The sequence below is a fragment of the Hemitrygon akajei genome, unplaced genomic scaffold (assembly GCF_048418815.1).
Source record: "Hemitrygon akajei unplaced genomic scaffold, sHemAka1.3 Scf000118, whole genome shotgun sequence".
Classification (NCBI taxonomy): domain Eukaryota; kingdom Metazoa; phylum Chordata; class Chondrichthyes; order Myliobatiformes; family Dasyatidae; genus Hemitrygon; species Hemitrygon akajei.
Genome location: NW_027332004.1, coordinates 567,401 through 592,886, shown reverse-complemented (window position 1 = coordinate 592,886; position 25,486 = coordinate 567,401). Strand labels below are relative to the sequence as shown.

General features: G+C 43.2%; 1 protein-coding gene across 1 annotated transcript in view; it reads right to left on the bottom strand.

Moving 5' to 3' along the window:
- The window catches only part of LOC140723550 (uncharacterized), a 448,657-nt gene that overhangs the window by 70,516 nt on the left and 352,655 nt on the right, over positions 1-25,486 (bottom strand). Inside the window, exon 7 of the mRNA XM_073038124.1 lies at positions 5,821-6,147. Within this exon, the coding sequence (XP_072894225.1) occupies positions 5,821-6,147 (327 nt within the window). The remainder of the gene's footprint in view (positions 1-5,820; positions 6,148-25,486) is intronic.

The following is a 25,486-nucleotide window of genomic DNA, read 5'->3' as shown; positions in this document are numbered from 1 at the left end:
CTGTAAATATCTGAAAAAGAGTGATCCAGGCAAATTATTTTTTATTAGAAAACTGTTCAAAAGCCATAAAAGATTATCCATAAATAAATCACGAAAACATGATATTCCCTTTGTTTTCCATAAAAGAAAAGCTTGATCAATTCTAAATGGTTGAAAGAAAAAAATAGATGTCATAGAACTTGACAGTATATATTTATTTGGTCCAAAAAATTGCCAACATTGAAACCATATTCCTATTGTATGCTTAATTATTGGAATTACCATTTGCTTATTAAATTTAGTAAGTGCAAAGGAAAGCACAGCCCGTAAAATAGAAGCCAATGAAAACTTCGGTCGAGACTCCCGCTCAAGGTTCATCCAACTCTTGTGTGCAAAACGTTAAATATCGAATATTAATTCCCAATAATAAAATCTAGGATCCGGCAAAACCAAGCCGCCTTCCTTTTTTTGATTTCTGTAAATATTTCTAATATAACCTGGGATTTCTATTCTGCCATATATATGCAGAAATTTTAGAATCAATAGTATATAAAAAAGTTAGAGATAAAAATTGATACCGCCTGAAATAGGTACTGATATTTAGGTAAAATAATCCTCTTAATAGCATTAATGGAGCCAATCAAGGATAAGGATAATGGGGACCATTTAGTAAACAATTGTTTAGCATGATCAATTAAGGGTAAATATTAACTTTAAATAAATCGTTGTGCTTCTTAGTAATTTTAACACCCAAATAAATAAAATAATCAGCAAGCAATCTAAATGGTGACTGTCTATAAATTGAGACTTGCATATTTAATGGAGAAAGCAGACTTTTATTAAGATTCAGGTTATAAGCAGAAAAACTACTAAACTGAGCAAGTTGTGTTATTACTGCAGGAATGGATTTCTCTGGATTAGAAATATATAGCGAAAGGTCATCTGCATATAGTGATACTTTACGCGTCCCATTCCCATGAGTAACACCAAATATACTGGGTGAATCACGAATAGCAATTGCCAAGGTCTCCAGGCTAATATCTGATAGTAAGGGTTTCAAAGGACAGCCTTGTCTAGTACCTTGGAAAAGCCTAAAGAAAGGGGATCTCTGATCATTAGTGAAACAGAAGCCAAAGGTATATGTTATATCAATTGGATCCAAGATATAAATTTTGGACTAAAATTAAGTTTCTCAAGAATTTTAAACAAATATTCCCATTCAAATGTTTCAAACGCCTTCTCGGCATCGAGCGAGAAAACACGTTCTGGAGTCTTAGATAAAGTAGTCTATACAATGTTCATTAACCTCCAAACATTAAAATGTGTATAATAATTTTTAATAAATCCTGTCTGATGCTCGGAGACAATTTGTGGCAGGCAATATCTTCACCAATCTAATTGCTAATATTTGAGAAAGGATTTTAGATTCAACATTCACAAAGATATCACAAATCTGATGCACATTCAGTGAGATTTTTATCATTTTTAGGAATTAAATAAATAGATGCTTCATAAAATGTTTGTGGTAACTTACATACAAATAAAGCATCTTTAAAAATTTTTACCTAACCAGGGAGAAAGTAAATCGGAAAAAGATTTTAAAAATTCAGCTGTATACTCATCCGTGCTTTACCAGAATTCAATGAATAAATTGCTTTCTTTATTTCCTCTTCAGTAATGGGTGTGTCTAATACTAAACGTTCATCAACTGATAATTTCAGAATATTTAATTTCCTTAAAAATTCACGCATTATGGTAGAATCATCAGGAAATTCTGATTGGTATAAAATTCTTGAAAAAAATTGTTAATTTCATCATGGTTAACCGTCAAAGTACCATCCGTTTAAGAACCCTATTAATCTGAAGTTTCGCCAAAGCAGCTTTTAATTGGTTAGCCAATAATTTACCCAATTTATCACCAAATATATAAAATGACCCTTAGTTTTAAGTAACTGATTTTCAATCGGGGATGTTAATAACAAATGATGTTGCATCTGAAGTTCAACTCTCTCTTTATAAAGCTTCAAATTGGGAGCAATAGAATATTTTCTATCAATTTCTTTAATCTTATCAACCAATGTACGTATTTCATTATTAATTTGATTCTTCAATCCAGCAGAGTGTGAAATAATTTACCCTCGGATATATGTTTTAAAGGCATCACGTGATATCCCACTGAAAATTTCTTCCGTTGAGTTAGTTGAAAAGAAAAAGGCAATCTGTCCTTTAATGAAATTAATAAAATTTAAGCCCTGAAGTAAAATAGAGTTGAACCGCCATTGTTTAGTACCAAAGGTTACATCAGTTAACTTAACTGATAATTTCAAAGGTGCATGATCGGAAATGGCAATTGTATCATATTCACAGGCAGTGACAAATGAAACTAATCGAGAATCAATAAAGATGTAAAGTATTCTAGAGTAATTATGATATACATGAGAAAAATGAGAACTCTTTTTCATTAGGATGTAAAAACCTCCTAATTTCTAAAATTCCAGAGTCAACTAAGAAGGAATTAATAAAAATAGCAGATTTGTTTGTAAGTACCTGATTAGGCACAGACTTATCAATCATACGTTTCAGACAACAATTAAAATCTCCACCCATTATTACCATATATTCATTTAAATTGGGAAGAAATGCAAAAAAGTGCTTAAGGAATTCAGGATAGTCAGTATTTAGTGCATAAATATTAACCAAAACTAATTTATTGTTATAAAGTTAACCGGTGTTTAATAGAAGTCTATCATATTGGTCTGAAATTGCATCATAGTGAACAAATGAAATCTAGGAGTCTATATAAAAAAAAGAAACACCTTTCACCTTAGTCGATGAGTTAGAATGAAACTGTTAGCATTTCCAAAACCTAAAGAAGTGCTGATTATCCTCCTTACTCACATGTCTTCTGCGCAAAAATAATCTGAGCATTCAGTCTATGAAAAACTCTAAAAATCTTCTTCCATTTAATTGGATGATTCAAACCGTTCGTATTCCATGAAACAAAATTAATTAATAATATCCATTTTCCTTAAATAAACAATGTAGTATGTAAAGGGTTAACCATATTGCATAGGAAACTCACGAATCAGGAAGAGGGAAAATAGTTTAAAGAGGAAACGGAAGTTACGACAATACAGACATTTTTGTAGTTTCAATTCAGCCCAAAAGAAAAATACTAGACTAAAAATAGCCCTACCACCCCACCCACAAAGACCGAACACCTGGCCAATAGACAGCCAGACAACTATCTAAGAACCTCCCTACCCCCATCTCCCTTGAGGCAAATCTCCAAATTTAAAAAAATAAAAAACAAACCACCCATAGTCAAAACATTACGAGAGGAATGTCAAGCAGATGTTAGAGAAAAACAGCCAATTGCAGACCATTTTAAAAGAAAAGGTCTTAGAAAATGACACAAAATACAATCTTAATAATATTTCAAGAAAAAGGAAATTATCAGCATATCAAAGTCTTAATGATTTTCAAAAGCAAACAATTAAAAATAAAACAAGTAAAACAATGAAGAAAAAGAAAGAAACTTTAACATGGAAACATAATAAACATCCGAATGTCAAAACACAGTACGACTGTAATCAACCCAAGGGCAAAGTTCTAAAGTGTCCAAATCTATAAGCTGGCTGTTAACTAATAAACCAGATACACACAGACATAAAGGAATGGTAAATTTCAGAGACATCCAAGCTCAAATGTTGATCTTCAAAACATTAGACATCTGCGTTCAAGCTTAGCTCTTTGAGAAATTGTTTTGCTTCATTCACGGATTTAAAGCATTTGAATGATTTATCGGGCAGAGCAACCCTTAGGTGAAAGGGACATAACAAAGCTGGACAAAGATTCCTCTGATATAATTCTGACATCACCATTTTAAAATGCAATCTTTCTTGCATAACCTCAGGACAAAAATCTTCAACAAAATGAAACTTAAGATTCTCATGCTCAGTAACTCCTTTCTGATGAGCAATCCAAATGAAGTTCTTCTTAGTATTCACATTGTGACATGACGTGGTTTTAACCCTTCGATGGTTTTGGTTTCAGCGCCCGATGTGTGCGGTCGAGTGCAGGAAGGGAAGAAAATACCTCCGAGCCAAAGACCTCCATTAAGAATTTTTAAGATAGTACACAGGGCCCATATATCCAAAGATAAATTGGCACATATTTTTTCCTAATATAAGCCCTATTTGTGACAGATGTAACGCAGAAGTGGCTACTCTGACTCAAATGTTTTGTTCTTGTGTTAAGTTTAAATAATTTTTGGTGGGATGTGTTTGGAATATTATCTAAAGTTATAGATGCGGATGTTCAACGTAATCCACTTACAGCAATTTTTGGGATTATTCCAGAGGAAGCATTTTATCTATTTGATTTTGACATTATATGCTGTTTATATGTTTTTTTATATTATCTACTTGTTAAACTCCTCTTCCAATTTGTATATTCTTTATTTGGAAACCAATAAAAAAGATTGAAAAATGAGATGAAGAATTGAGAAAAAAACTGAGTAAGAACCCTGCTCTCAACGTCTTCACTGAGTCTACTATTCACAAATTCAGTCTGTGGCTTCGACTCTCCAAATCAGTAATCTTGATTTTGTTCTGCTCCAGGGGTTGAGTGTTTGAACTTCATTTCATTTCCAAAGAATTCAATTTGCGATCTCTCTGTTTCCCAGCTTTAATGAACTCTGAAATTTGCCGCTACTGTTTTTCGTTCTTCTTTTCAAGTGTTGCCAATGTACCTTCGCTCTCCTTTAACCATAATTCCAAGGTAATAAATCTTTCATCAAGTTCTTCATCCAAAAGATTCTAGATAGCCAGTAAAGTAAGTTGAAACTTTTTAGGCTGTTCAAAGACATCGTCTTTCTTTCCATTTTCACTGCCGGTTCCCTTGCCTTCGGTTAATGACTTTCTTCCTCTGTAAGCCATTTCAGTCGATTAAAATTCAAATATTTAAAAGTGTTATAAACACTTTGATAAAGATATTAAAGGGGTGGTAAGTAAATTTAAAATGAACGGAGCAAAGCCAGAATGCAACCTACTCCATGTAGCGCCTCCATGAGAGTCCTTCACCTAATGTAGCCTAACACGCACATTCCCAAAAATGTAGCTACACGTCGCGGCAACACAGCCTGCAAGAACTGTGATTGGTCCACTTGGCAGCAGCCAGTTTCCTCCTATGCATTTCCTGTCGCTTCGAAGTTGGAAGGTGGACCACATCAAGGAGAGGTTAGGTGAGGTAGTCATAAAATATGTACATGTGCACGACTCTTCATTGGCAGACAATAAAAACTTGAAAATGGCATCAAAATCGTGCAAAGAAATTTCCACCAACATTGCTTTGGACATCGCGGACTGCACAAAGTAATGGGAAAACTTGTCATTTTTCTGTGTTGCAGTAATTTCAAAAGAACTAACACTTCTGCAACATTGATTAGCTCCAACTCCAACAAGACGTAGTCAGCAGTCGCCATTGTTCCCAACTCAACACGAGTCAAATCAACACAGTAGCACAGAACCCCAACACCAACTAGCGTTTTGGCAGAGCGACGCAGACACAAGACTCACAAGTAGAAATGCTCACAACGGCATAGCGTCTACGCAGAGGTATAATTCAGGCTTCAGCAGGTGAACGGCTTCTCCCCAGTATGAACTGACCGGTGTGCTTGTAGGTGGGAGGACTGAGTGAATCCCTTCCCACAGTCTGAGCAGGTGAACAGTCGTTCCCCAGTGTGAACTCGCTGATGTACCTTCAGAGTGCATGATTGAATGAATCCCTTCCCACATTCTGAGCAGATGAACGGCCGCTCCCCAGTGTGAACTCTCCAATGTACCTTCAGTTCAGATGACCGAGTGAATCCCTTCCCACAGTCTGAGCAGGTGAATGGCCTCTCCCCAGTGTGAACTCGCTGATGTTTCTTCAGATCAGATGAGCAAGTGAATCCCTTCCCACAGTCTGAGCAGGTGAATGGCCTCTCCCCAGTGTGAACTCGCTGATGACTCTGTAGGTGGGATGACTGAGTGAATCCCTTCCCACAGTCTGAGCAGGTGAACGGCCTCTCCCCAGTGTGAACTCGCTGATGTACCTTCAGATGAGATGACTGAGTGAACCCCTTCCCACAGTCTGAGCAGGTGAACGGCCGCTCCCCGGTGTGAACTCGCTGATGAGCCATTAGGTCATATGACCGAGTGAATCCTTCCCCACAAATTCAGCAGATGACCAGCCTCTGCCCAGTGTGAACTGACTGGTGTGTCCACAGGTGGAAAGACCGACTGAATCCCTTCCCACACACAGGATAGGTGAATGGCCTTGCCCCAGTGTCAACTTGGTGATGTCCCTTCAGATGAAATGTCCAACTGTATCTATTCCCACTGTCTGAGCAGATGAATGGGTTCCCCACCTGTTTGAAATGACGGGCATGCCAGTCTGTCAGATGATTGAGTGAATCTCTCCCCACAGTCTGAGCAGGAAGGATGATTGTGTGAATCTCTTGCTCCTCTTCTTAAGTATCTGGACAGAGACAGCAAAACTGGTGTGTTGTGTTCGGGATTCCCATAGACAAATTCCTTGTCATTTTTAACCTGTAAAAAGATTTACAAAATCCATCAATGGGTGTAGGACAACATTTCAGATGAGATCACTTGAGTTGTCAAGGTGTGATCTGACATCACACTGTTACAGTGAGGTTGAACCCAAGTTGGTGTGAGAAATCATCTCCTGACTGGGCACAGTGCTGATATCTGGAATGATCATCAAACTGTCTGATGTTCTTCCTGTCTCTCTAAGAATGGGGCATTTCTGCCATCGCCAATCTGTGACTTGGCTCAGTTTGACTCTCTCCATTGGTATTATTCCCTGTTCCCACTGAGCTGCCTGGCCCCACAGTAACTGAAACACGCTCACCGAAAAAGCCGGCAGTGCATTCCATGCACCCACCAGTCTCTGTGTAGAAAACTTACCCCGACATCCCCTTGGTATCTATTTCCAAGCACCTGAAAACTCTGCTCCCTCATGATAGACATTTCAGCCCTGGGAAAAATCCTCTGGCTATCCACACGATCAATACCCCTCATCATCTTATACACCTAAAAAAGTTCTAAACATAAACACGGAAATTATACATTGCTTTGAGAATTTGTCAGACGTATACAAAATGATGAGGGCGAAGATTGGGTAAATAAATGCAAGCAGCGTTTTCCACTGAGGTTGGGTGTGATGACAACCAGAGGTCAGGGGTAAGTGGGGAAGGTGAAAATTTAATGGGAACATGTGGAAAAGCTCTTTACTGAAATGGTTGTGAGAGTTTGGAATGAGATACCAGCACAAGTGGTGAATATGAGCTCAGTTTCACCATTTAAAAGAAGTTTGGATGGGAGCCTGGATGGTAGGGGTATGGATTTTTTATAAAAAGGGCCCAAAGGATATTGGGAACCAAATTCACCACAACCACAAACTGTTCCTGCCGCTACAATCCAGGAACCGGTACCACAGCAAAAGGACCAACAGGTTCCGGGACATCACCTTCCACCAGGCCATCAGACTGATTAATTGATTTCTATGTTTTCTAGACTGTCCTATATACAAACTAATTATTATAAATCAATTTCAATTACACATTGCACATTTAGACAGTAATGTAACGTAAATATTTCTACTCCTCATCCATATGAAGGATGTGCATAATAAAGTCAATTCAATTCACCATCTCCACTATCTGTTCTGTCTTTCTGGCTCCCATTCCCCCTACAACTTACTTAAACCATATCAGCCCCAACCCCCACTACCTCTAGTAAGCCTTACCACTAAGATATTAGTTGCCTCTTGTTCTGTTCCCCTAACTAACAAATCCACTTATCAGCCCTTTGACTTTCCTCCCCCCAACAGTTTCCAAAGTGTTCCACTTGTTGTTGTCCGGGCATGGCCATTGGAGTACTCTGCGATGGCTATTTAACCTCATTCTCCTTCCTGACTCTCACCCAGTTTCCTGTGTCCTGCACCTTGGGTGTAACTCACCTCTCTTCATGTCATATCTTTCACCCCCTCCTACTGCTGGATGATCTGCAATTCACCCATTTCAAGATCTAACACCTTAAAGTGCAGGGTTACAAGCTGAAGCTGGATGCACATCTTGTAGGTGAGGGCATCAGGGACACTGGTCTCCCCTCCTTCCCTCCAATATTCCCTCTAATTTGTAATAACCAGTGTGCACATGAATCTTGTACTGTGCATTTTTTACCCAGTGACAACATGTGCACAGTGAATTTTATATAGAGATATATTCATTTTCACAGCTGGCAAATCACGGTCGATAGGAACTTTGATCTCCTCTGGGTTCGAATGAGTTCATCTGCACTCTCACACAACCTATGTAGCAGGCCTGTAATGGGTAATGAAGGATTTTCTCACCAAAGCTTTTGCATATTGTCCATATGTGGTTTGCTTGCTAAATTACACGTTAAAAAGTCAGATTTCCAAATATCACTCCACTTCTTCCCACTTGCAAATTCTCCAGCAACTTTAGCAACACCACATGCACACAGGTATCACCAGTTTATGGACTCTACATAAACATTTCCCCTGAACCCTCCCCCAGATGACTGACGGTGGTGAACTCAGTGATGGTAATGTCAATGAATATGAAGGGAAGGGCAGTTCTCTGTCTCACTGGAGTCTGGCACATTTGTGATGTGAAAGCTACTTGTTGCCCAGGGCAAAGGTGCTTTATATCATTACGTACCCAGACAGGATGGGACAAAACATGTTCTCACCGGTAGAAAAGACCAGAGCAAGAGGAGGTAGAACAAGCAACGCACACAAAATGCTGGAGGAACTCAGCAGGTCGGGCAGCATCTATGGAAAAGAGTACTAATGCTGAATTCCTCCAGCATTTTGTGTATGTTGCTAAGATTTCCAGCATCTGCAGATTTTCTCTTGTTTGTTATTGGAAGTAAAACAAAGGCGATTTTCTCAACTGGTGATGTAAGATTTTGTTCCCTTTCTCCGAGTTCCTAATCCTTGCATTTAGATAGCTGGAGCTCAGCTCTGTCTGAGAGATCCATCGGTTCCCATTCCCTCTTTAGCTGGAGCAGCCCGGGGCCCGTGTACGGATCATGGGGTTGAGAGAGAGGGGAGAGAACAGGACTGTCCGGGATTGCGGGTCACGGTGTCCGAAATTCACAGGAATTATTCCGAAGTTGACGTTTAAGATAAAAACATGGAGAATCGCTCTTACCTGCAACCGACATTTTCAAAGCCTTCTGTGTACTGCGTGCATGCGTGAAACTCAGGGACGTCCTCAGCCTGATGCCTGTGCATTTCATTGGTGCTTCAGCGCCGGCGAAATTCTTAACGCATGGCCCTATGGGTAATCACGGTGCCATTAACCATTTCTGCAAGCACCGGTTCAATGTCCATACCTCATGTTTTTTCGTGTGTATAGAAAAATCTGCAGCTGTTTTAACGCAGAATGCGGCTCCCATAAGCAATATACTCAATATCAACGTGTATCTAATGCCAAAGTAAAATGCAGATATAAAACACAGGAGATTCTGCAGTTGCTGGAAATACAGAGACGCACTCACACAAAATGCTGGAGGAACTCTGCAGTTCAGGCAGCAACTAAGCAGCGGAGTACACAGTCTAGGCATGCTGAAGGGGCTCGGCCTAAACATTGTCTATTTATTCCTCTCCACAATTGTTGCCTGACTGTTGATTTCCATCAGTATTTTGCAGAAATTAACCACCTTTTTTTTGATCAACCAGTTTCCAAATACTTCTAATCTTTCACTTTTAACCACATCGTGCTGGTCTTATTCGTCCTCCTCCTCTGGACCCCATCTCTCTCTGGAGCCCCTGACTCAGGCTGGCAAATCTTCAGTTTCTGACTCTGCACCATCGAAGATTCACTCGCTAGTCTGCTGTCAGGCTTTAGAGGTGCATTGTGTTACGAGACCGCAGGTTCTTTTACTGAGAGAGATCGAGAGAGAGAGGACGTCAAAACCACAGAGAGCTCATCGTCTTATTCACCCTGGAGAAAATCATGCAGGTGTATGAATTTCAGCCCAGGGCTGAAATGGCTAACACAAGGGGGAATAGGTTTAAGCTGCTTGGAAGTAGGTACAGGGGAGGTGTCATTCATAGGTTTTTATAAGCAAAGAGTGGTGTGTGTGTGGAACGCACTGACAGCAACAGTGACAGAGCCGGATACAATAGGGTCTTTTAAGAGACTCTCAGATAGGTACATGGAGCTTAGGAAAATAGGTGGCTATGTGGTAGGGTAATTCTAAGCAGTTTCTAGAGTAAGTTACATGGTCGGCACAGCAATGTGGGCCAAAGCATCTGTAATGTGTTGTAGATGTCTATGTTTCTATGAAATTTACGGGAAATCTCCTATCCCATGGAGAGGTGACTAGTTGCAACCTGTCATCTCAGGGAGAGTGAGAGGGGAACGGCAGGGATAGATTTTCATATACTGATATGGAACAGAAACATGGGCAGGGACAAGATGGGCTGAGTGGCGTTTCTTGTGTACATTGTGAGTGTGGTAGACACAGTAAGTACCTGAGACATGGGATTTGACAAAGAACTGATTTATCTTTCACAGATCCACAATATTAAACGCCAGTCTAGTTTAAGGCTAACATCGGTAGAACAGACTCCTCCAATGCTCAGTGACCAGGGTTCAGTCCCGGGTGCGATGAGCAGCCGCAAGAACGGCAGAATCTGACAGTAACAGTCCCTCATGAACCTGCAGCTGCCTTCAGTCACCGTGATGGTTAAACATTTAACACGGAGCTGATTTGAACTTCCTCCCTGATGTCGGAGCGCTCAGACCGAAGATGGAAAAAAAGAAGGAAAAAAAAGATAATAAAGTTGTTTGCACAGTTAGGGATAAACAGAGAGGAAGAGGTGGAGAGTTTCTTAAATGTATCTATTTTAATGCTAGGAGCATTGTAAGAAAGGTAGATAATGTAGATGAGCTTAGAGCATGGATTGATAACTGGAAATATGATGTTGTATTTATTAGAGAAACATGGTAGCAGGAGGGGTGTGATTGGCAACTAAATATTCCTGGATTTCGTTGCTTCAGGTGTGATAGAATTGGAGGGGCAGGAGTTGCATTGCTTGTCTGAGAAAATATTACAGCAGTGCTTTGACAGGATAGATTACAGGGCTCGTCTAGGGAGCCTTTTTTGGTGGAATTGAGGAATGGGAAAGGTGTAGTGACACTTATAGGGTGGTATCATAGACCACCTAATCGGGAGCGAGAATTGGAGCAGCAAATTTGTAAGGAGATAGCAGATAGTTGTAGTAAGCACAAGGTTGTGATTGTGGGAGATTTTAATATTCCACACATAGAAACATAAAAAATAGATGCAGGAGTAGGCCAAAGTGAATAACGTCACATTTATCCACATTAAATTGCATCTGCCTTGAATTTGCCCACTCACCTAACCTAGCCAAGTCACCCTGCATCCTCTTAGCATCCTCCTCACAGCTAACACTGCCGCCCAGCTTCGTGTCATCCGCAATCTTGGAGATCCTGCATTTAATTGCCTCGTCTAAATCATTGATAAATATTGTAAACAACTGGGGTCCCAGCACTGAGCCTTGTGGTACCCCACTAGTCATTGCCTTCCATTCTGAAAAGGTCCCGTTTACTCCCACTCTTTGCTTCCTGTCTGCCAACCAATTCTCTATCCACATCAATACCATACCCCCAATACTGTGTGCTTTAAGTTTACACACTAATCTCCTGTGTGGGACCTTGTCAAAAGCCTTTTGAAAATCTAAATATACCACATCTACTGGCTCTCCCCTATCCACTCTACTAGTTTCATCTTCAAAAAATTCTATTAAGATTCATCAGACATGATTTTCCTTTCACAAATCCACGCTGATTTTGTCGGATGATTTGACCTCTTTCCAAATGTGCTATTATCACATCTTTGATAACCGACTCAAGCACTTTCCCCATAACCGATGTCAGGCTAACCCATCTATAATTCCCCGGTTTCTCTCTCCCTCCTGTTTTAAAAAGTGGGGTCACATTAGCCACCTTCCAATCCTCAGGAACTAATCCAGAATCTAAGGAGTTTTGAAAAATTATCACTAATGCATCCACTATTTCTTGGGCTACTTCCTTAAGCACTCTGGGATGAAGACCATCTTGCCCTGGGGATTTATCTGCCTTTAATCCCTTCAATTTACCTAACACCACTTCCCTACTAACATGTATTTCCCGCAGTTCCTCCATCTCGGTCCCCTACTATTTCCAGAAGATTATTTATGTCCTCCTTAGTGAAGGCAGAACCAAAGTAGTTATTCACTTGGTCTGCCATATCCTTGTTCCCCATGATCAATTCACCTGTTTCCGACTGTAAGCGACCTACATTTGTCTTAACCAATCTTTTTCTTTTCACATATCTATAAAAGATTTACAGTCAGTTTTTATGTTCTCTGCCAGCTTTCTTTTATAATCTTTTTTCCCTTTCCTAATTAGGCCCTTTGACCTCCTCTGCTGGACTCTGAATTTCTCCCAGTTCTCAGGTATGCCACTTTTTCTGGCTAATTACTATCCCTAATTTCCCTTGTCAGCCACGGGTGCACTACCTTCCCTGGTTTATTCTTTTGCCAAACTGGGACGAACACTTGTTGTAGTTTATCCATGCGATCTTTAAATGCTTGCCATTGCATATCCACCATCAACCCTTTTAGTATCATTTGCCAGTCTAGCTTAGCTAATTCACATCTCATGCCTTCAAAGTTACCCTTCTTTAAGTTCAGAACCTTTGTTTCTGAATTAACTATGTCACTCTCCATCTTAATGAAGAATTCCACCATATTATGGTCACTCTTACACAAGGGGCCTCACATGACAAGATTGCTAATTAACCCTTCCTCACTGCTAGTCTAGAATGGCCTGCTCTCTAGTTGGTTCCTCGACATGTTGGTTCAGAAAACCATCCTGAACACATTCTAAGAAATCCTCTTCCTCAGCACCCTTACCAATTTGGTTCACCCAATCTATATGTAGATTGAAATCACCCATTATAACTGCTGTTCCTTTTTTGCACGCATTTCTAATTTCCTGTTTAATGCCACCCCCAACTTCACTACTACTGTTAGGTGGCCTGTACACAAATCCCACCAGCATTTTATGCCCCTTAGTGTTACGCAGCTCTACCCATATCGATTCCACATCCTCCAGGCTAATGTCCTTCCTTTCTATTGCATTAATCTCTTCTCTAACCAGCAATGCTACCCCACCACCTTTTCCTTCCTGTCTATCCCTCCTGAATATTGAATATCCCTGGATGTTGAGCTCCCATCCTTGGTCACCCTGGAGCCATGTCTCTGTGATTCCAACTATATCATATTCATTAATAACTATCTGCACATTCAATTCATCCACCTTATTACGAATGCTCCTTGCATTGACACACAAAGCCTTCAGGCTTGTTTTTACAACACTCTTAGCCCTTATACAATTATGTTGAAAAGTGGCCTTTTTTGATTTTTGCTCTGGATTTGACTGCCTGCCACTTTTACTTTTCACCTTACTACTTTTTGCTTCTACTCTCATTTTGCACCCCTCTGTCTCTCTGCACTTGTTCCTATCCCCCTGCCACATTAGTTTAAATTCTCCTGAACAGCAGTAGCAAACGCTCCCCCTAGGACTAGGAGGAGGGACAGCCCTCAGTGATTCTTGTGTATGCTCCCTGGAAGCCTCAAGAAATGATAATGATCATGAATCATGCCCCAGATAGAAAAGAAAAACCAGCACAGTTTGCTCAGTGTGTCCACAGTACTACACAAATGTCTAATGCAACCCCACAAGATTTATTTGGTCTCTCCTGCATGATTCTCTCAGCTGCTGAAGGGCGGAAATGGAAGGCAGAATTGAGATACCAAACGTATCAGCAGTCACAGGCGGGAAAACATAATGAGAATGAACAGACAGACCAGATTATTCAAGCATTGGAAAGGGCTCTCCAGCAACCTGTAAACATCACTAAAGTACCTGAATGCAAACCTAAGCCTGGGGAATCGGGACCAGACTATTGAGAGTGATTTGTGGCCTGCTACGGCACCTTCGCAGGAGACCAAGCCTTTACTGATGGGAATCTGTCCCCCCAGTTCAATGCCCTACTGCTCCAATGCTTACCAACTAAGTTAGCCAACATGATTAAAACAAATAATATGGATTGGCCTGACAATGACCGAAATCGAATGTGACGAGCTGTCACACATCATTAGGACCCAACTTTCGAATCCCGATCAACCCCACAGGGAAATAATATTAAAGGTGAATATGCTCAGCGGGAAGAAGGACGCGAGCGGGCTATATCTGAGGATCAGAAATGGGAACAAAAACCTACCAAGGGACAAGTGGGGACAACAACCCGTTTAGAAATTGACAAGAAGATGCTTCCAACCATGAGTGCCAACCCTCAGGAAGAGCCCAATGTAATATTGCAAGTTGCTGGAATTCTGTTTATGATGATATGAGGGCAACCACAACCACTCTCGATCAGGAAATAGTATCGGAAAAGGGATTCCAGCCATCAGATGCTACAATCACTGTGTCTGGGTTCGAAGGCACGGAACGTACGTTTTCACCGTACTCCACTGCAGGTGGAATTCCAGGGGAGCCAGTGTGAGGGTTCATTTACAGTCACCACCAGACGGGGGTGTAATCTTGCAGGGAGAGACTTGCTCTGTCTGTTGGAAGTCGAGATTCTTTGCACAGACAATGCTGTCACCCTTGACAGGTATACAACCGACAGCTTCTCCAGTTTCCGACCCCCAAGTGGAGGGCACTTAATTTAGATTCCACTCCTTCTGCCAGCAGCCGACCCTCATGTGACTCTGTGCTTTGACCCTACGGGGTGTGCCACTGAGGAAAGCCAATATTATGCACCCCTTGATGGACAGAAGTTCCCAGTCACGGTGAGTAGAGAGGTTAAAGGAAGAGACGATATTGCATTACTGGCCGAATTTCCAGATTTCCTTTGGTGACAGACAGAACTGGTAGTTCCCCATACCACCATTAGGGTTTGCACTGGGTTCAAGCTAAAGAGCCCAGGGTTCCTGGCCTACACCCTAACGAAACAAGCCTCCAGCACCGAGGGAGACTGGCAAGACTTGGCCGTGGGTCTAGTCCAATACGGGAAGGAGTCTGAGGTGAAGACGGGATATCTGGTAAGACAACCTTTTAATATTGACCGATCCCAAGATCCCAAGATTGGATAGTGGACTACTTGACAGAGAGACCTCAGTATGTGCGGTTGGGAGACTGTAGGTCTGACACGGTGGTCAGCAGCACAGGAGCGCCACAGGGAACCGTACTCTCTCCAGTCCTGTTCACCCTGTACACATCAGACTTCCAATATAACTCGGAGTCATGCCATGTGCAGAAGTTCGCTGATGACACAGCCATAGTGGGGTGTGTCAGGAATGGACAGGAGGAGGAGTATAGGAAACTGATACAGGACTTTGTGATATGGTGCAACTCAAACTACCTGCGTCTCAATATCACCAAGACCAAGGAGATGGTGGTGGACTTTAGGAGATCTAGGCCTCATATGGAGCCAGTGATCATTAATGGAGAATGTGTGGAGCAGGTTAAGACCTACAAGTATCTGGGAGTACAGTTAGATGAGAAGCTAGACTGGACTGCCAACACAGATGCCTTGTGCAGGAAGGCACAGAGTCGACTGTACTTCCTTAGAAGATTGGCGTCATTCAATGTCTGCAGTGAGATGCTGAAGATGTTCTATAGGTCAGTTGTTGAGAGCGCCCTCTTCTTTGCGGTGGCGTGTTGGGGAGGAAGCATTAAGAAGAAGGACGCCTCATGTCTTAATAAGCTGGTAAGGAGGGCGGGCTCTGTCGTGGGCAAAGTACTGGAGAGTTTAACATCGGTAGCTGAGCGAAGGGCGCTGAGTAGGCTACGGTCAATTATGGAAAACCCTGAACATCCTCTACATAGCACCATCCAGAGACAGAGAAGCAGTTTCAGTGACAGGTTACTGTCGATGCAATGCTCCTCAGACAGGATGAAGAGGTCAATACTCCCCAATGCCATTAGGCTTTACAATTCAACTGCCAGGACTTAAGAACTTTTTTTAAAGCTATTATTAATGCTTTTTTTGAGTCAGTGATTTAGATGCATATCATATTATTACTGAGTTAAGTATTGTATGTAATTAGTTTTTGCTACAACAAGTGTATGGGACATTGGAAAAAATGTTGAATTTCCCCATGGGGATGAATAAATTGCCTATAGTACATTGCTATAGATACTGCTTAGTTATTATAGATGTGTTTAGTAGATGGGTTGAAGCTGTTCCAACTACCAATAATACTGTTATGACTGTTGTGAAGGTATTATTACGGGTAATAATTCCCAGGTACGGCCTGGCAGAGATGCTGAGCTCTGACAATGACCCACACTTGGTGATGAAAGTAAACAAAGGCATACGTAACGAACTAGCTATCCAGCAACAATCCCACTGTGTACACCACCCACGGGCCGCTGGCAGAGTGGAAAGAGCCAATGGCACTCTGAAGAGTAAACTGGCCAGACTAACAGTGGAGACTGGACTCACTTGGTTGAAGGTCCTACCGTCACCCAGTTCCATATGAGGGTTACCCCACAGGGGAAAACAGGGTTGTCACCAGCTGAAATCATTTATGGATGACCCATGAAGACAACCTGGGGACTAAGACCTTGTGTACCATTGCTCCCAGAAAGTCTACCAGCAAAATTGGATATTCATATGCAAGGGGAAGACATGGGGAAATATATATGCCAACTAACCAAAATTTTCCAAGCATACATTCACAGGTATGACAGGCTTACAAGGAAGAGATCTACTCCGCACAATGGAACCTGGGATTTTTTTTCCTGATGAAGAACTGGGATTAAGGGAATTTCGGACCTCAGAGGAGAGGACCATATCAGGTGTTACCGACCACTCCCACGGCTGTGAAACTGAAGGAGCAATCTCGGTGGATACATCATTAGGCGACAAACATGTTACTGAAGGAACTGTGTAGAAGGTCTCTCTCGGACTAACGGGAATGTATTGGTTGTTAGTGGTGTTCATGTTTATGTCTTTGAGAGGGCTCACCCCAGCATCCGGGGGCCCCCATGTTAACACATTTCTGTCTTTCTGTCATACCTATGCCAAACAGGTAGAACTAGGGGCCTGCTGGGTTTGTGCTGAAATTCCACAGCATGGTAAAACTATGGTTCCAATGTCAGTAATCCTGCTCAACCAGAGTGAGGAACTCTCAGCCTGGGCTTTCTCAAATAACATCCGGGGAAGTGAGATGAGGACCTGTGGTCCAGTCAGAGATGACTGTGGCTGTCAGTGTTTTGAGGGATGGTATCTCAGTCCCCCACCAAACGGAACTTCCTATACTGGGAAACATGCATCCTGGCCATACTTGCAGGTGCCCAGCAGCAGAGAGGAACAACTGAGACTGATTGATTTTGGATGATCGCTTTTCTCTCCTATGGAGTAGCCGGGAATTCACGAGAGATAATCAATTTGGCTACAGCACTTGAGGAGCTGGCCACAATACTGAAGGGGCCCTGACAGAGACACAGGCCGAAGTAACAGAAATATCCACTGAAATGATTGCAATCTGGCAAACAGTCATACAGAATCGTACAGCTTTAGAGTTTATCCCAGCTGAGAAAGAGGGAACCTGTGCTGTTATTGACACAGAATGCTGCATCTATATCCCTGATGAATCTACTAACATTACACCCCTCTCCGAGCACACTGCAAAGGAGATTGACAGCATCAAGAAAGTAGGGCAGGATTTACATGGGTTCACCGAAGGGTCGAAATGGTGATCTTTGAAGGCCTGTTTGGTAAAATGTGGGGCATGATACTGCATTATGTCCTAATAGTTGTACATATCTTTGTTACAATTACTGTTGTACACTGTCTTTACCCACTGATAAGTCAATGCTGTCGTCAGTTGCTTTCTCTGTAAAAAGCTACTGCGTTGTTGATAATGTAATGATCAAAAGGAGGGAAGGATAAAGTCTGTAAAATGGTTAACACTTTGTTAAACAATAGCAGCCTGTTTTTCTGAAAGAAACTGCTGATGATCAACCGATGTGCTGAGCCATGTTTCTTCTTGCGGGTAGCTAGCTAGGGTTTCAAGATGCTTATCTCCTTGCGCATTCACATGTAGAGATAGGATAGCTTCAGTCTATTCTGTGTGTGTAAACCATTATGATTATTTTGTAGTTTGTCTTTAGGGGCTCCAGCCTGTCTTGTGTGGGGGTATCTGGATGGATATATCTGTGGTGAAGGGGAATTGTTAGTCAGTCAGTGGATTGGGTGGGAACAGTCACAGACTGTTCCTGTTTGAGCGACTAACTAAGTAAGCCCCGGGTGCTTGGAATAAAGAGTTTGTACCGTACGGTCTCTGAGTGACTTTATCCAGATTTGACTTCCACAGAATGGGAGTGGTTTTAAAGGGCTGGGCTGCTGGATGTTCATTCCCAGACCTGGACTGATTGCAACTGGGTCTGACAGAGGCATAACTGGTTGTTCTAGGCACATTCAGTCTCACTGCAACTATATCCCACCTTCCCTTACACAGGTATGTAATGTCTAAAGGATCAGTTTTTGAGTAAATGAGACTCACCAAACTTTCTCCTGACTGAATCAATGGAATCTCAGAGTCTCTTGAGGCAGAGCTGTTCTCTCCAGTTAATGCTTTCAGTCCTCAGGCTGGTTCACTTGTTGCTGTTCCCTCGTCTTCTGCCGTGGTTTGCTTCTAGTTGGGGTTTTTCTTCCAGTAAACCTCTCACCGCAGGTCTAACTTTAACCAGAGAGATAATGAAGCACAATAACAATAAAAAGGAGAACCACACATTTCAGGTTAATGTTACTAAGAACAAAACGTTGAAGGCTGATATAATGATCTCAGTAAACATTTTTCTATTGTTACTCACACATCACAAAACAATATGGGATAAGGAGGAGCCATTATTCAGTCAGGAACAGAATTAGGTGATTTGATCCATCTGGTCTGCCCCACCATTTAACCACAGCTGATTTTCATTCCAACACCATATTCCTGCCTTCCTCCTGTAACCCTGAGCTACTCAGCAATCATGAATATATTAATCTCTGTCATAAATATACCCAAATGGCAGCTTCAACCAACCTCTGTGACAACAAATTCCACAGATCAGACATCTTCTGGCCAAATTTTTTTCTCCACTCAGTTTTAAAGGGAAGCTTCTTTATTCTGAGACTGTGCTGTCAGATCACAGTCTAATGGAAACATCCTCTCCATGTCCACTGTATCCAGGCCTTTCAGCATTTGGTAGGTTTACTTAACCAAACATCCCTCCCACCACCCCCACCGTCCCTCTGAACTCCATTGAGCACAGGTCCAAAACAATCAAATGCTCCTCATACATAATGCCGAACATTCCTGAGATTATTCTTGTAAACCTTGTTCACAACAACTGTACTGAACACATTTCTAGGAATAACAAACTAATTGGCACCAGGGTAATTCGCAGGGAAAGTTGTGGTTACTTTATTGTTCAACTGTCACAGAGTGAGCCATTTCCACTTCAACATTAAAAATGGTACATTTCAGGAAACATAAACCAATCCAGAGTGAATGGAATAAAAAGAAATTGGAATTACCAAACTGCTCAGCATGTAAGGAACAGCTGTGGGGAGAGGAACAAACTTTACAATTCAGGTTAATAACATTTTGTCAGGATGACTTCAAACATTTTCAGTTTTTAGTGCAGATCTCCAGAAGAGCTTGTATTGTGCTGTAGGTTTTCTATGTTTCTGTGAATAAATTAAAAATCGTGCAACAAACAGAAATAATATATGTTTTAAATGTGAGGTAGTGTTCAAGGGTTCAATATCCATTTAGCAATCCGACGGCAGAGAGGAAGAAACTGTTCCTGAATCACTGAGTGTGTGCCTTCAGACTTCTGTACCTCCTTACTTGCTGGTAACATTGAGAAAACCACATGTCCTGGGTGCTGGAGGTCCTTGATAATGGACGCTGCCTTTCTGAGACATGGCTTCTAATCCTCTGGTAATCTTATAAACGTCTATCCAGTCTCACCCCAGCTGGCACGGCTCCAGAGAAAACATCACAATTTTGTCTAACCTCCTGTTAAAGCTCAGGCCCTCTAATCCAGGCAATATCCTGGTAAACCTTTTCTGCGTCCACTCCAAAGCCCCGATATCCTTCCGAGAATGGGAGCGACCAGAACTGTATGAAACACTCCAGATGTGGTCTAACGAGTTTTATAAAGCTGCAACACAACTTCCCGACTTTTGAACTCAATGCTTCAACTGATAAAGACAACCATGCCCTTTGCCTTCTTAACCACCCGATCAATCTGTGCAGTCTCTTTCAGGGAGAGATGAACTTGGAGTCTAAGATCCATCTGATCATCAACACTGTTCAGGGTTTTGCATTTAACAGTGTACTGTCTCATACATTCGACCTACCGAGCTGCCAAGATGATCATCACTAATCAAATCTCACTGAGATTTCTCAGGTCCTGTTGAATTTATTGCCAAGTGCACAAGTACGGGAAGGTACAGGTACAGAGAAACACTGACTTGTGGCAGCATCACAGGCAAGTACATTCAGATAACACACGGAACACAAATTATACAATTCTCTGTCAGTAACAAGATAGAAACATGTTTTACTTCATCCTGCTAATAGGACCAGAACAACAGGGGCTGAGCGGCGGCTCATCTCAGACGGTTCGGTGTGAAGGTCTCACAACCCGGACCGACCCCGGCAGATTCTGTGAAGGAAGCGAGGCAAGGCCGCCAGTTCGGGAAAGTTCATCCCCTCCCCCTTCAGGTTTCACCGATCACCTTGTGTTTCTCTCTCCCTCCCCACCCCCACCTTTTATTCTCCAGTCCTGCCGAAGGGTTTCGGCCGATAATGTCGACTGTATTCTTCCCCTAGATGCTGCCCGGACTGCTGAGTTCCTCCAGTATTTTGAGCGCGTTGCTCGCATTTCCAGCATCTGCAGATTTTCTCTTGTTTGAGTTCGGGAAAGTTAACTCACCACTCAACGTCAGACCTCCCCGCTCGGGACCGGCTTCAATACTCACCGAAGGGAAATTGTTGGTGTTGCCCCGCAGAGAATAATCCGCCTCCGGCTCCCCGTCCAAGGGGGCGAGAATCCCCTCCCGATCCCGATCTCACCACCGTCCCGCTTTCACAAAGAACGAAAAAACAACACCGCCTTTCCCGGGATTGTGAGCATGCGCAATGTGCTTATTGCGTCACGGGCGTTGGGCGGAGCCCCGGAAAATGCTGACGATCAGCGGCAAAACAGGATCACGTGACTCGGTGACTGTTCCTCCCCCTTCACACATTGCCCGACCCACCGCCGCATTTCCCAAATTATTTCATTATTTCCCTATATTATTTCCATATTTACACCAGACACGTATTTAGTTTTTCCCTCCATATCTTCCCCGATCCCTTTTCAGCCACCCCCAGGTCACAGAGTTCTCAGCGTTATAATTTCGATTCCCATCCCATCCCGACACACAATTCAGACCCACACAGGAAATGTGCGGGTTTCAGTTAAATCAGTCTATGTTTATAAACAGTTAATTATTAGCCCAGCCGTTAAACCGATAAAGCTCGAGCACAACAGCACGTGGGTGACGTAAGACACCGCGCCGGTCAGGGCAGATCCCGGTGTGGGGAGCCCATGTGTGACGTCAGGCGAGTGGGGGGGGACCTGTGTGACGTCACCTGTGGGGGAGCGCTCGTATTTAAAAGCACGTTAATGGGCTTTTCAGTGGGACAACAACATTAATCACGGGTTTCATCACTGAATCCAGTGTTGTGGGATGTAAAGTCCCCTGTTATGTGTCCGGCTGTGCCGTGTTGTTGGTGGAGTGGGCAGCGTGGTGTTTGTCTCGATTCGGGTCACAACACCAGAATTGCCAGCGGGGTCCACACACAGTGTATTAGTCAACAGAAAACCTCTCGTCCCTGCAGTCTTTGTCTCCTGGTAAACTCAACACCCTGACAGTGTGGGAACATAGATACCCCTTCCTCTCAGAGTCAGGGAATCATTCAGACAGCTGATCGCTGAGAGGAATTATATTTATTGGTCATTAAAGTTCGCCCAGATTCGTTTGGACGGATCTGATGTGGAGTACGGGGTGTCACAGTGAAAGGGCCGGACGGCCGAACTCTCTCCGTTGTCCAAACATCCTTCCAGGTGAGGCGACACTTCACCTGTGAATCTTCCGGGGTCGCCTGTTGTGTCCGATGCTCCCGATGCGGCCGCCTCTACACTGGTGACACCGGCTCTTCCGCAGTTGTGCGGGGTAGGGGTGTTTTTCTGGGGAGGGGGGGCGGTCGATGATATTATTCCCTTTTGTGCGGGAGGGGTGGGTTTTGGGGGTTTGAAGATCGGGATGCTGTCTTTTTGATGCGGGGGTTGGGGTGGGAGTTTGATTTTTCTCTCTGAACGACTTTCATGCTCTTTGTTTGTTTCGTGGTTTTCTGGAGAAGAACAAAAGCTCAAGAATTGTTTACGGATACCTGCTTTGATAATAAATTAACCTTTGAACTATCCGCTCCGAGCGGGACTTCCTGGTGTCCAAACGTTTTCATTCCGATTCCCACTGGGGAAAGTATTGATGTTGAAAATGATCATAACATGATAAGGAATGGCTACAAGTGGCACATGCAACTCGTTCATTATCTGATCCAGAAACACGTTATGTCCAGATTGAAAAAGAATTGCTCAGCATTATGTTTCCTTGTGAGGCATTTCATCAGTTTGTGTCAGGGGAATCTTTTCATGTTGAAAATGATCATAAACCTCTGATTGCATTGTTTTATGCGGGAGGTTGGGTGGGAGTGTGATTTTTCTCTCTGATAGAGGCTGCCCGGCCGGCTGAGTTCCGCCAGCGTTTTGTTTGTGTTGCTTTGGATTTCGAGCATCTGCAGACTTTGTCGTGTTTGTGATTCACCTCTCCGTTGTCCCTCCCGCCTCCGGTCACTGGTCCCTCTGTAGGGACTTCCGGCCTCGACTGGTGCAGCCTAGAACCTCCTGCTAAACGCAGGCGCAGTGCCGACCGTAGCTATTATTCTGTTTAGGCTTCCGTGAAGAAGGGTCTGATCTCTGTTTTGTGGAAACCAGGGGCCGGTTGGCGTGGAAACACAACTTTGTGGGCCGAAGGGCCTGTATCGTGCTGTAGGTTTTCTATGTTTCTATGAAAAGTGTCGGGAACGAGCTCTGCCGGACGGCTGGAGGTTCCGGGCTCTCCGGTCCCGCAGCCCCGGTTTAGCTTTGCGCCCGAGCCCGGGCTGTGGGATCAGTTAGTTGTGGTTCCCAGGCTGAGAGGGGTTTGGGGTGAGGGGGATCGGTCTGTGTGTGTGGGTAGAGGTTATGGGTGGACTGTGGGTATAGGGTGAGTGGAGGGAACGGTGTGGAACCGTAGTCGGGGGGGGGGGGGGGGGGTGGAGGGTGGATGGGGGGTGGGGTTGCTGTTGTGAGAAAGTGGGATGATCGGACGTTCCGTGGCCTGGGTCAAATAAAGTTGTGAACGGGGGAGGATCTGCTCCGTTGTGTCGGACGCTCGCGTGTCCTTTTAGGAAGCAACAATTCTCTCTTCAAATTAATTACTGTCTAATCTTGCTGTTAACATTGTGTTTGTTACAAAGCCCCACTGTCTGGAAGAGCTGTCACTGTCATGGGCTGTTGGTGCAGATTGGGATGGCGGTGGGGCGTCAGTGACCTCTGTATCAGAGAACAACACGGGTTTCTACATCCACCTGTGAGATATAAATGTCCTCACAGTGGGTTCGGATCAGCTGGCATATCTGGAGTTTCCAAAGGGAAAGGGGATAGAGAAGGGGTGAGGAGAGAGAGTTTTCAGCAGCGAAGCATGGTCCGGGGTGGAGGGGTACAAGAGCTGTCTGATAGATCGTTTTACAGTGATTGTATTTTTATATAATCTCACAGATTGTGACTGAGGAAGGGGCTTGTTGAGGGAGGATACCCGGAGGTGAGCAGGTCAGACACGGTATCAGGAGAGTGACAGTGATGTGATTTCCTGTGTCACGGGTACAGACAGTCGTCTCAAGTGAGGAGTTTGTGTGGAGATGCAGCTTCCCTGGAGGTGGAGGAAAGAGGACACACCAACAGGTGGAACCAGCTGTGGGAAGACACGGTTTGTCAGGTCTGACGACGAGCTGAATGTACCATAACCTTCAGACTGAATCAGAAAACCATTCTTAGGGTATTTGAAATGACAGACGCAGGGGAGATGTGATCCCATGTCTCCATCAGACCCTCAGTGAGATGGTTCCAGTTATAACATGCAGGGATGAAAGCACAGTGTTTGGAGTCTGATTTAATCACCGATTCTGACACAGTGAGGTTAGTTTTGCTGTAGGGTGACAACATTAACGAAAGAAAACACAGGAATTTCACCAATTGCCAGTTGTTCAGCAGACGTGATCAATTGGTATATTACCTTGACAGAAACAGATATTCCCAGTGGTGACAAAAGGGTTCAGTCTGGTTTATTTCAGGTTGGTGAGGGGTGTGGAGTTTTGAAATCAATGCCTTGTGGTGCCACCATCGTTAATTTCGCATGTCCGGAGTGGCGGATCACACAGCACGGAAGCAGGCCTTTGGCCGGCCATACCTGTTCTGACCATCCACTCACTGTCTCCACTGGTCCCATTTATCAGCACTTGGTTCATAGCCGACTGTATCTCGGCAGTTTCAATGCTCATCCTCTTCGTAAATGTTGTGAAGGGACCTGCCTCCACCACCACCTCGGGCAGTGTGTTCCAGATTTCAGCTACCCTCTGAGTGAGAAATCTCTTCCTCAGATCCCTCTAAACCTCTTCATCCTCTGCTTAAATCCATGCCCTCTGATCGGTGACACCTCTGTCCCAGGATCGGGGCCGATATGGGCATCAGGGAGGCCTTTGATAAGGTTCACATGGTAAGTTGCTGTGGAAAGTCAGATCACACGGGATCCAGGGAGAGCTGGCTCACTGGATGCACAGTTGTCTTGATGGTAGGAAGCAGAGAGTGATGGTGGGAGGCTGTTTATTGGACTCGAGGCCTGGGCCTAGTGAGGTTCCCCAGGGTTACACCCCATTGCTCTCATTACCCATTGATATTTAATTATATGTGCATTTGCACAGTTTGTTGAATTCTATGCTCCACGTGATCTTTCATTGATCCTGTTACTATTCTATAGATTTGCTAAGTGTTCCTGTAGGAAAAACTATCTCAGGGTTGTATGTGGTGACATATATGTTCTCTGATAATAACATTTACTTTGAACATCAACCACTGCTACTTGTCATCTGGATCAGTAATTTGGTTAAGAATGTACAGGGTAAGGAAAGTAGGTTTGCAGCAAGTTCAAACAATTAATATCTTTCAGAAAAAGTAAGTATAAAC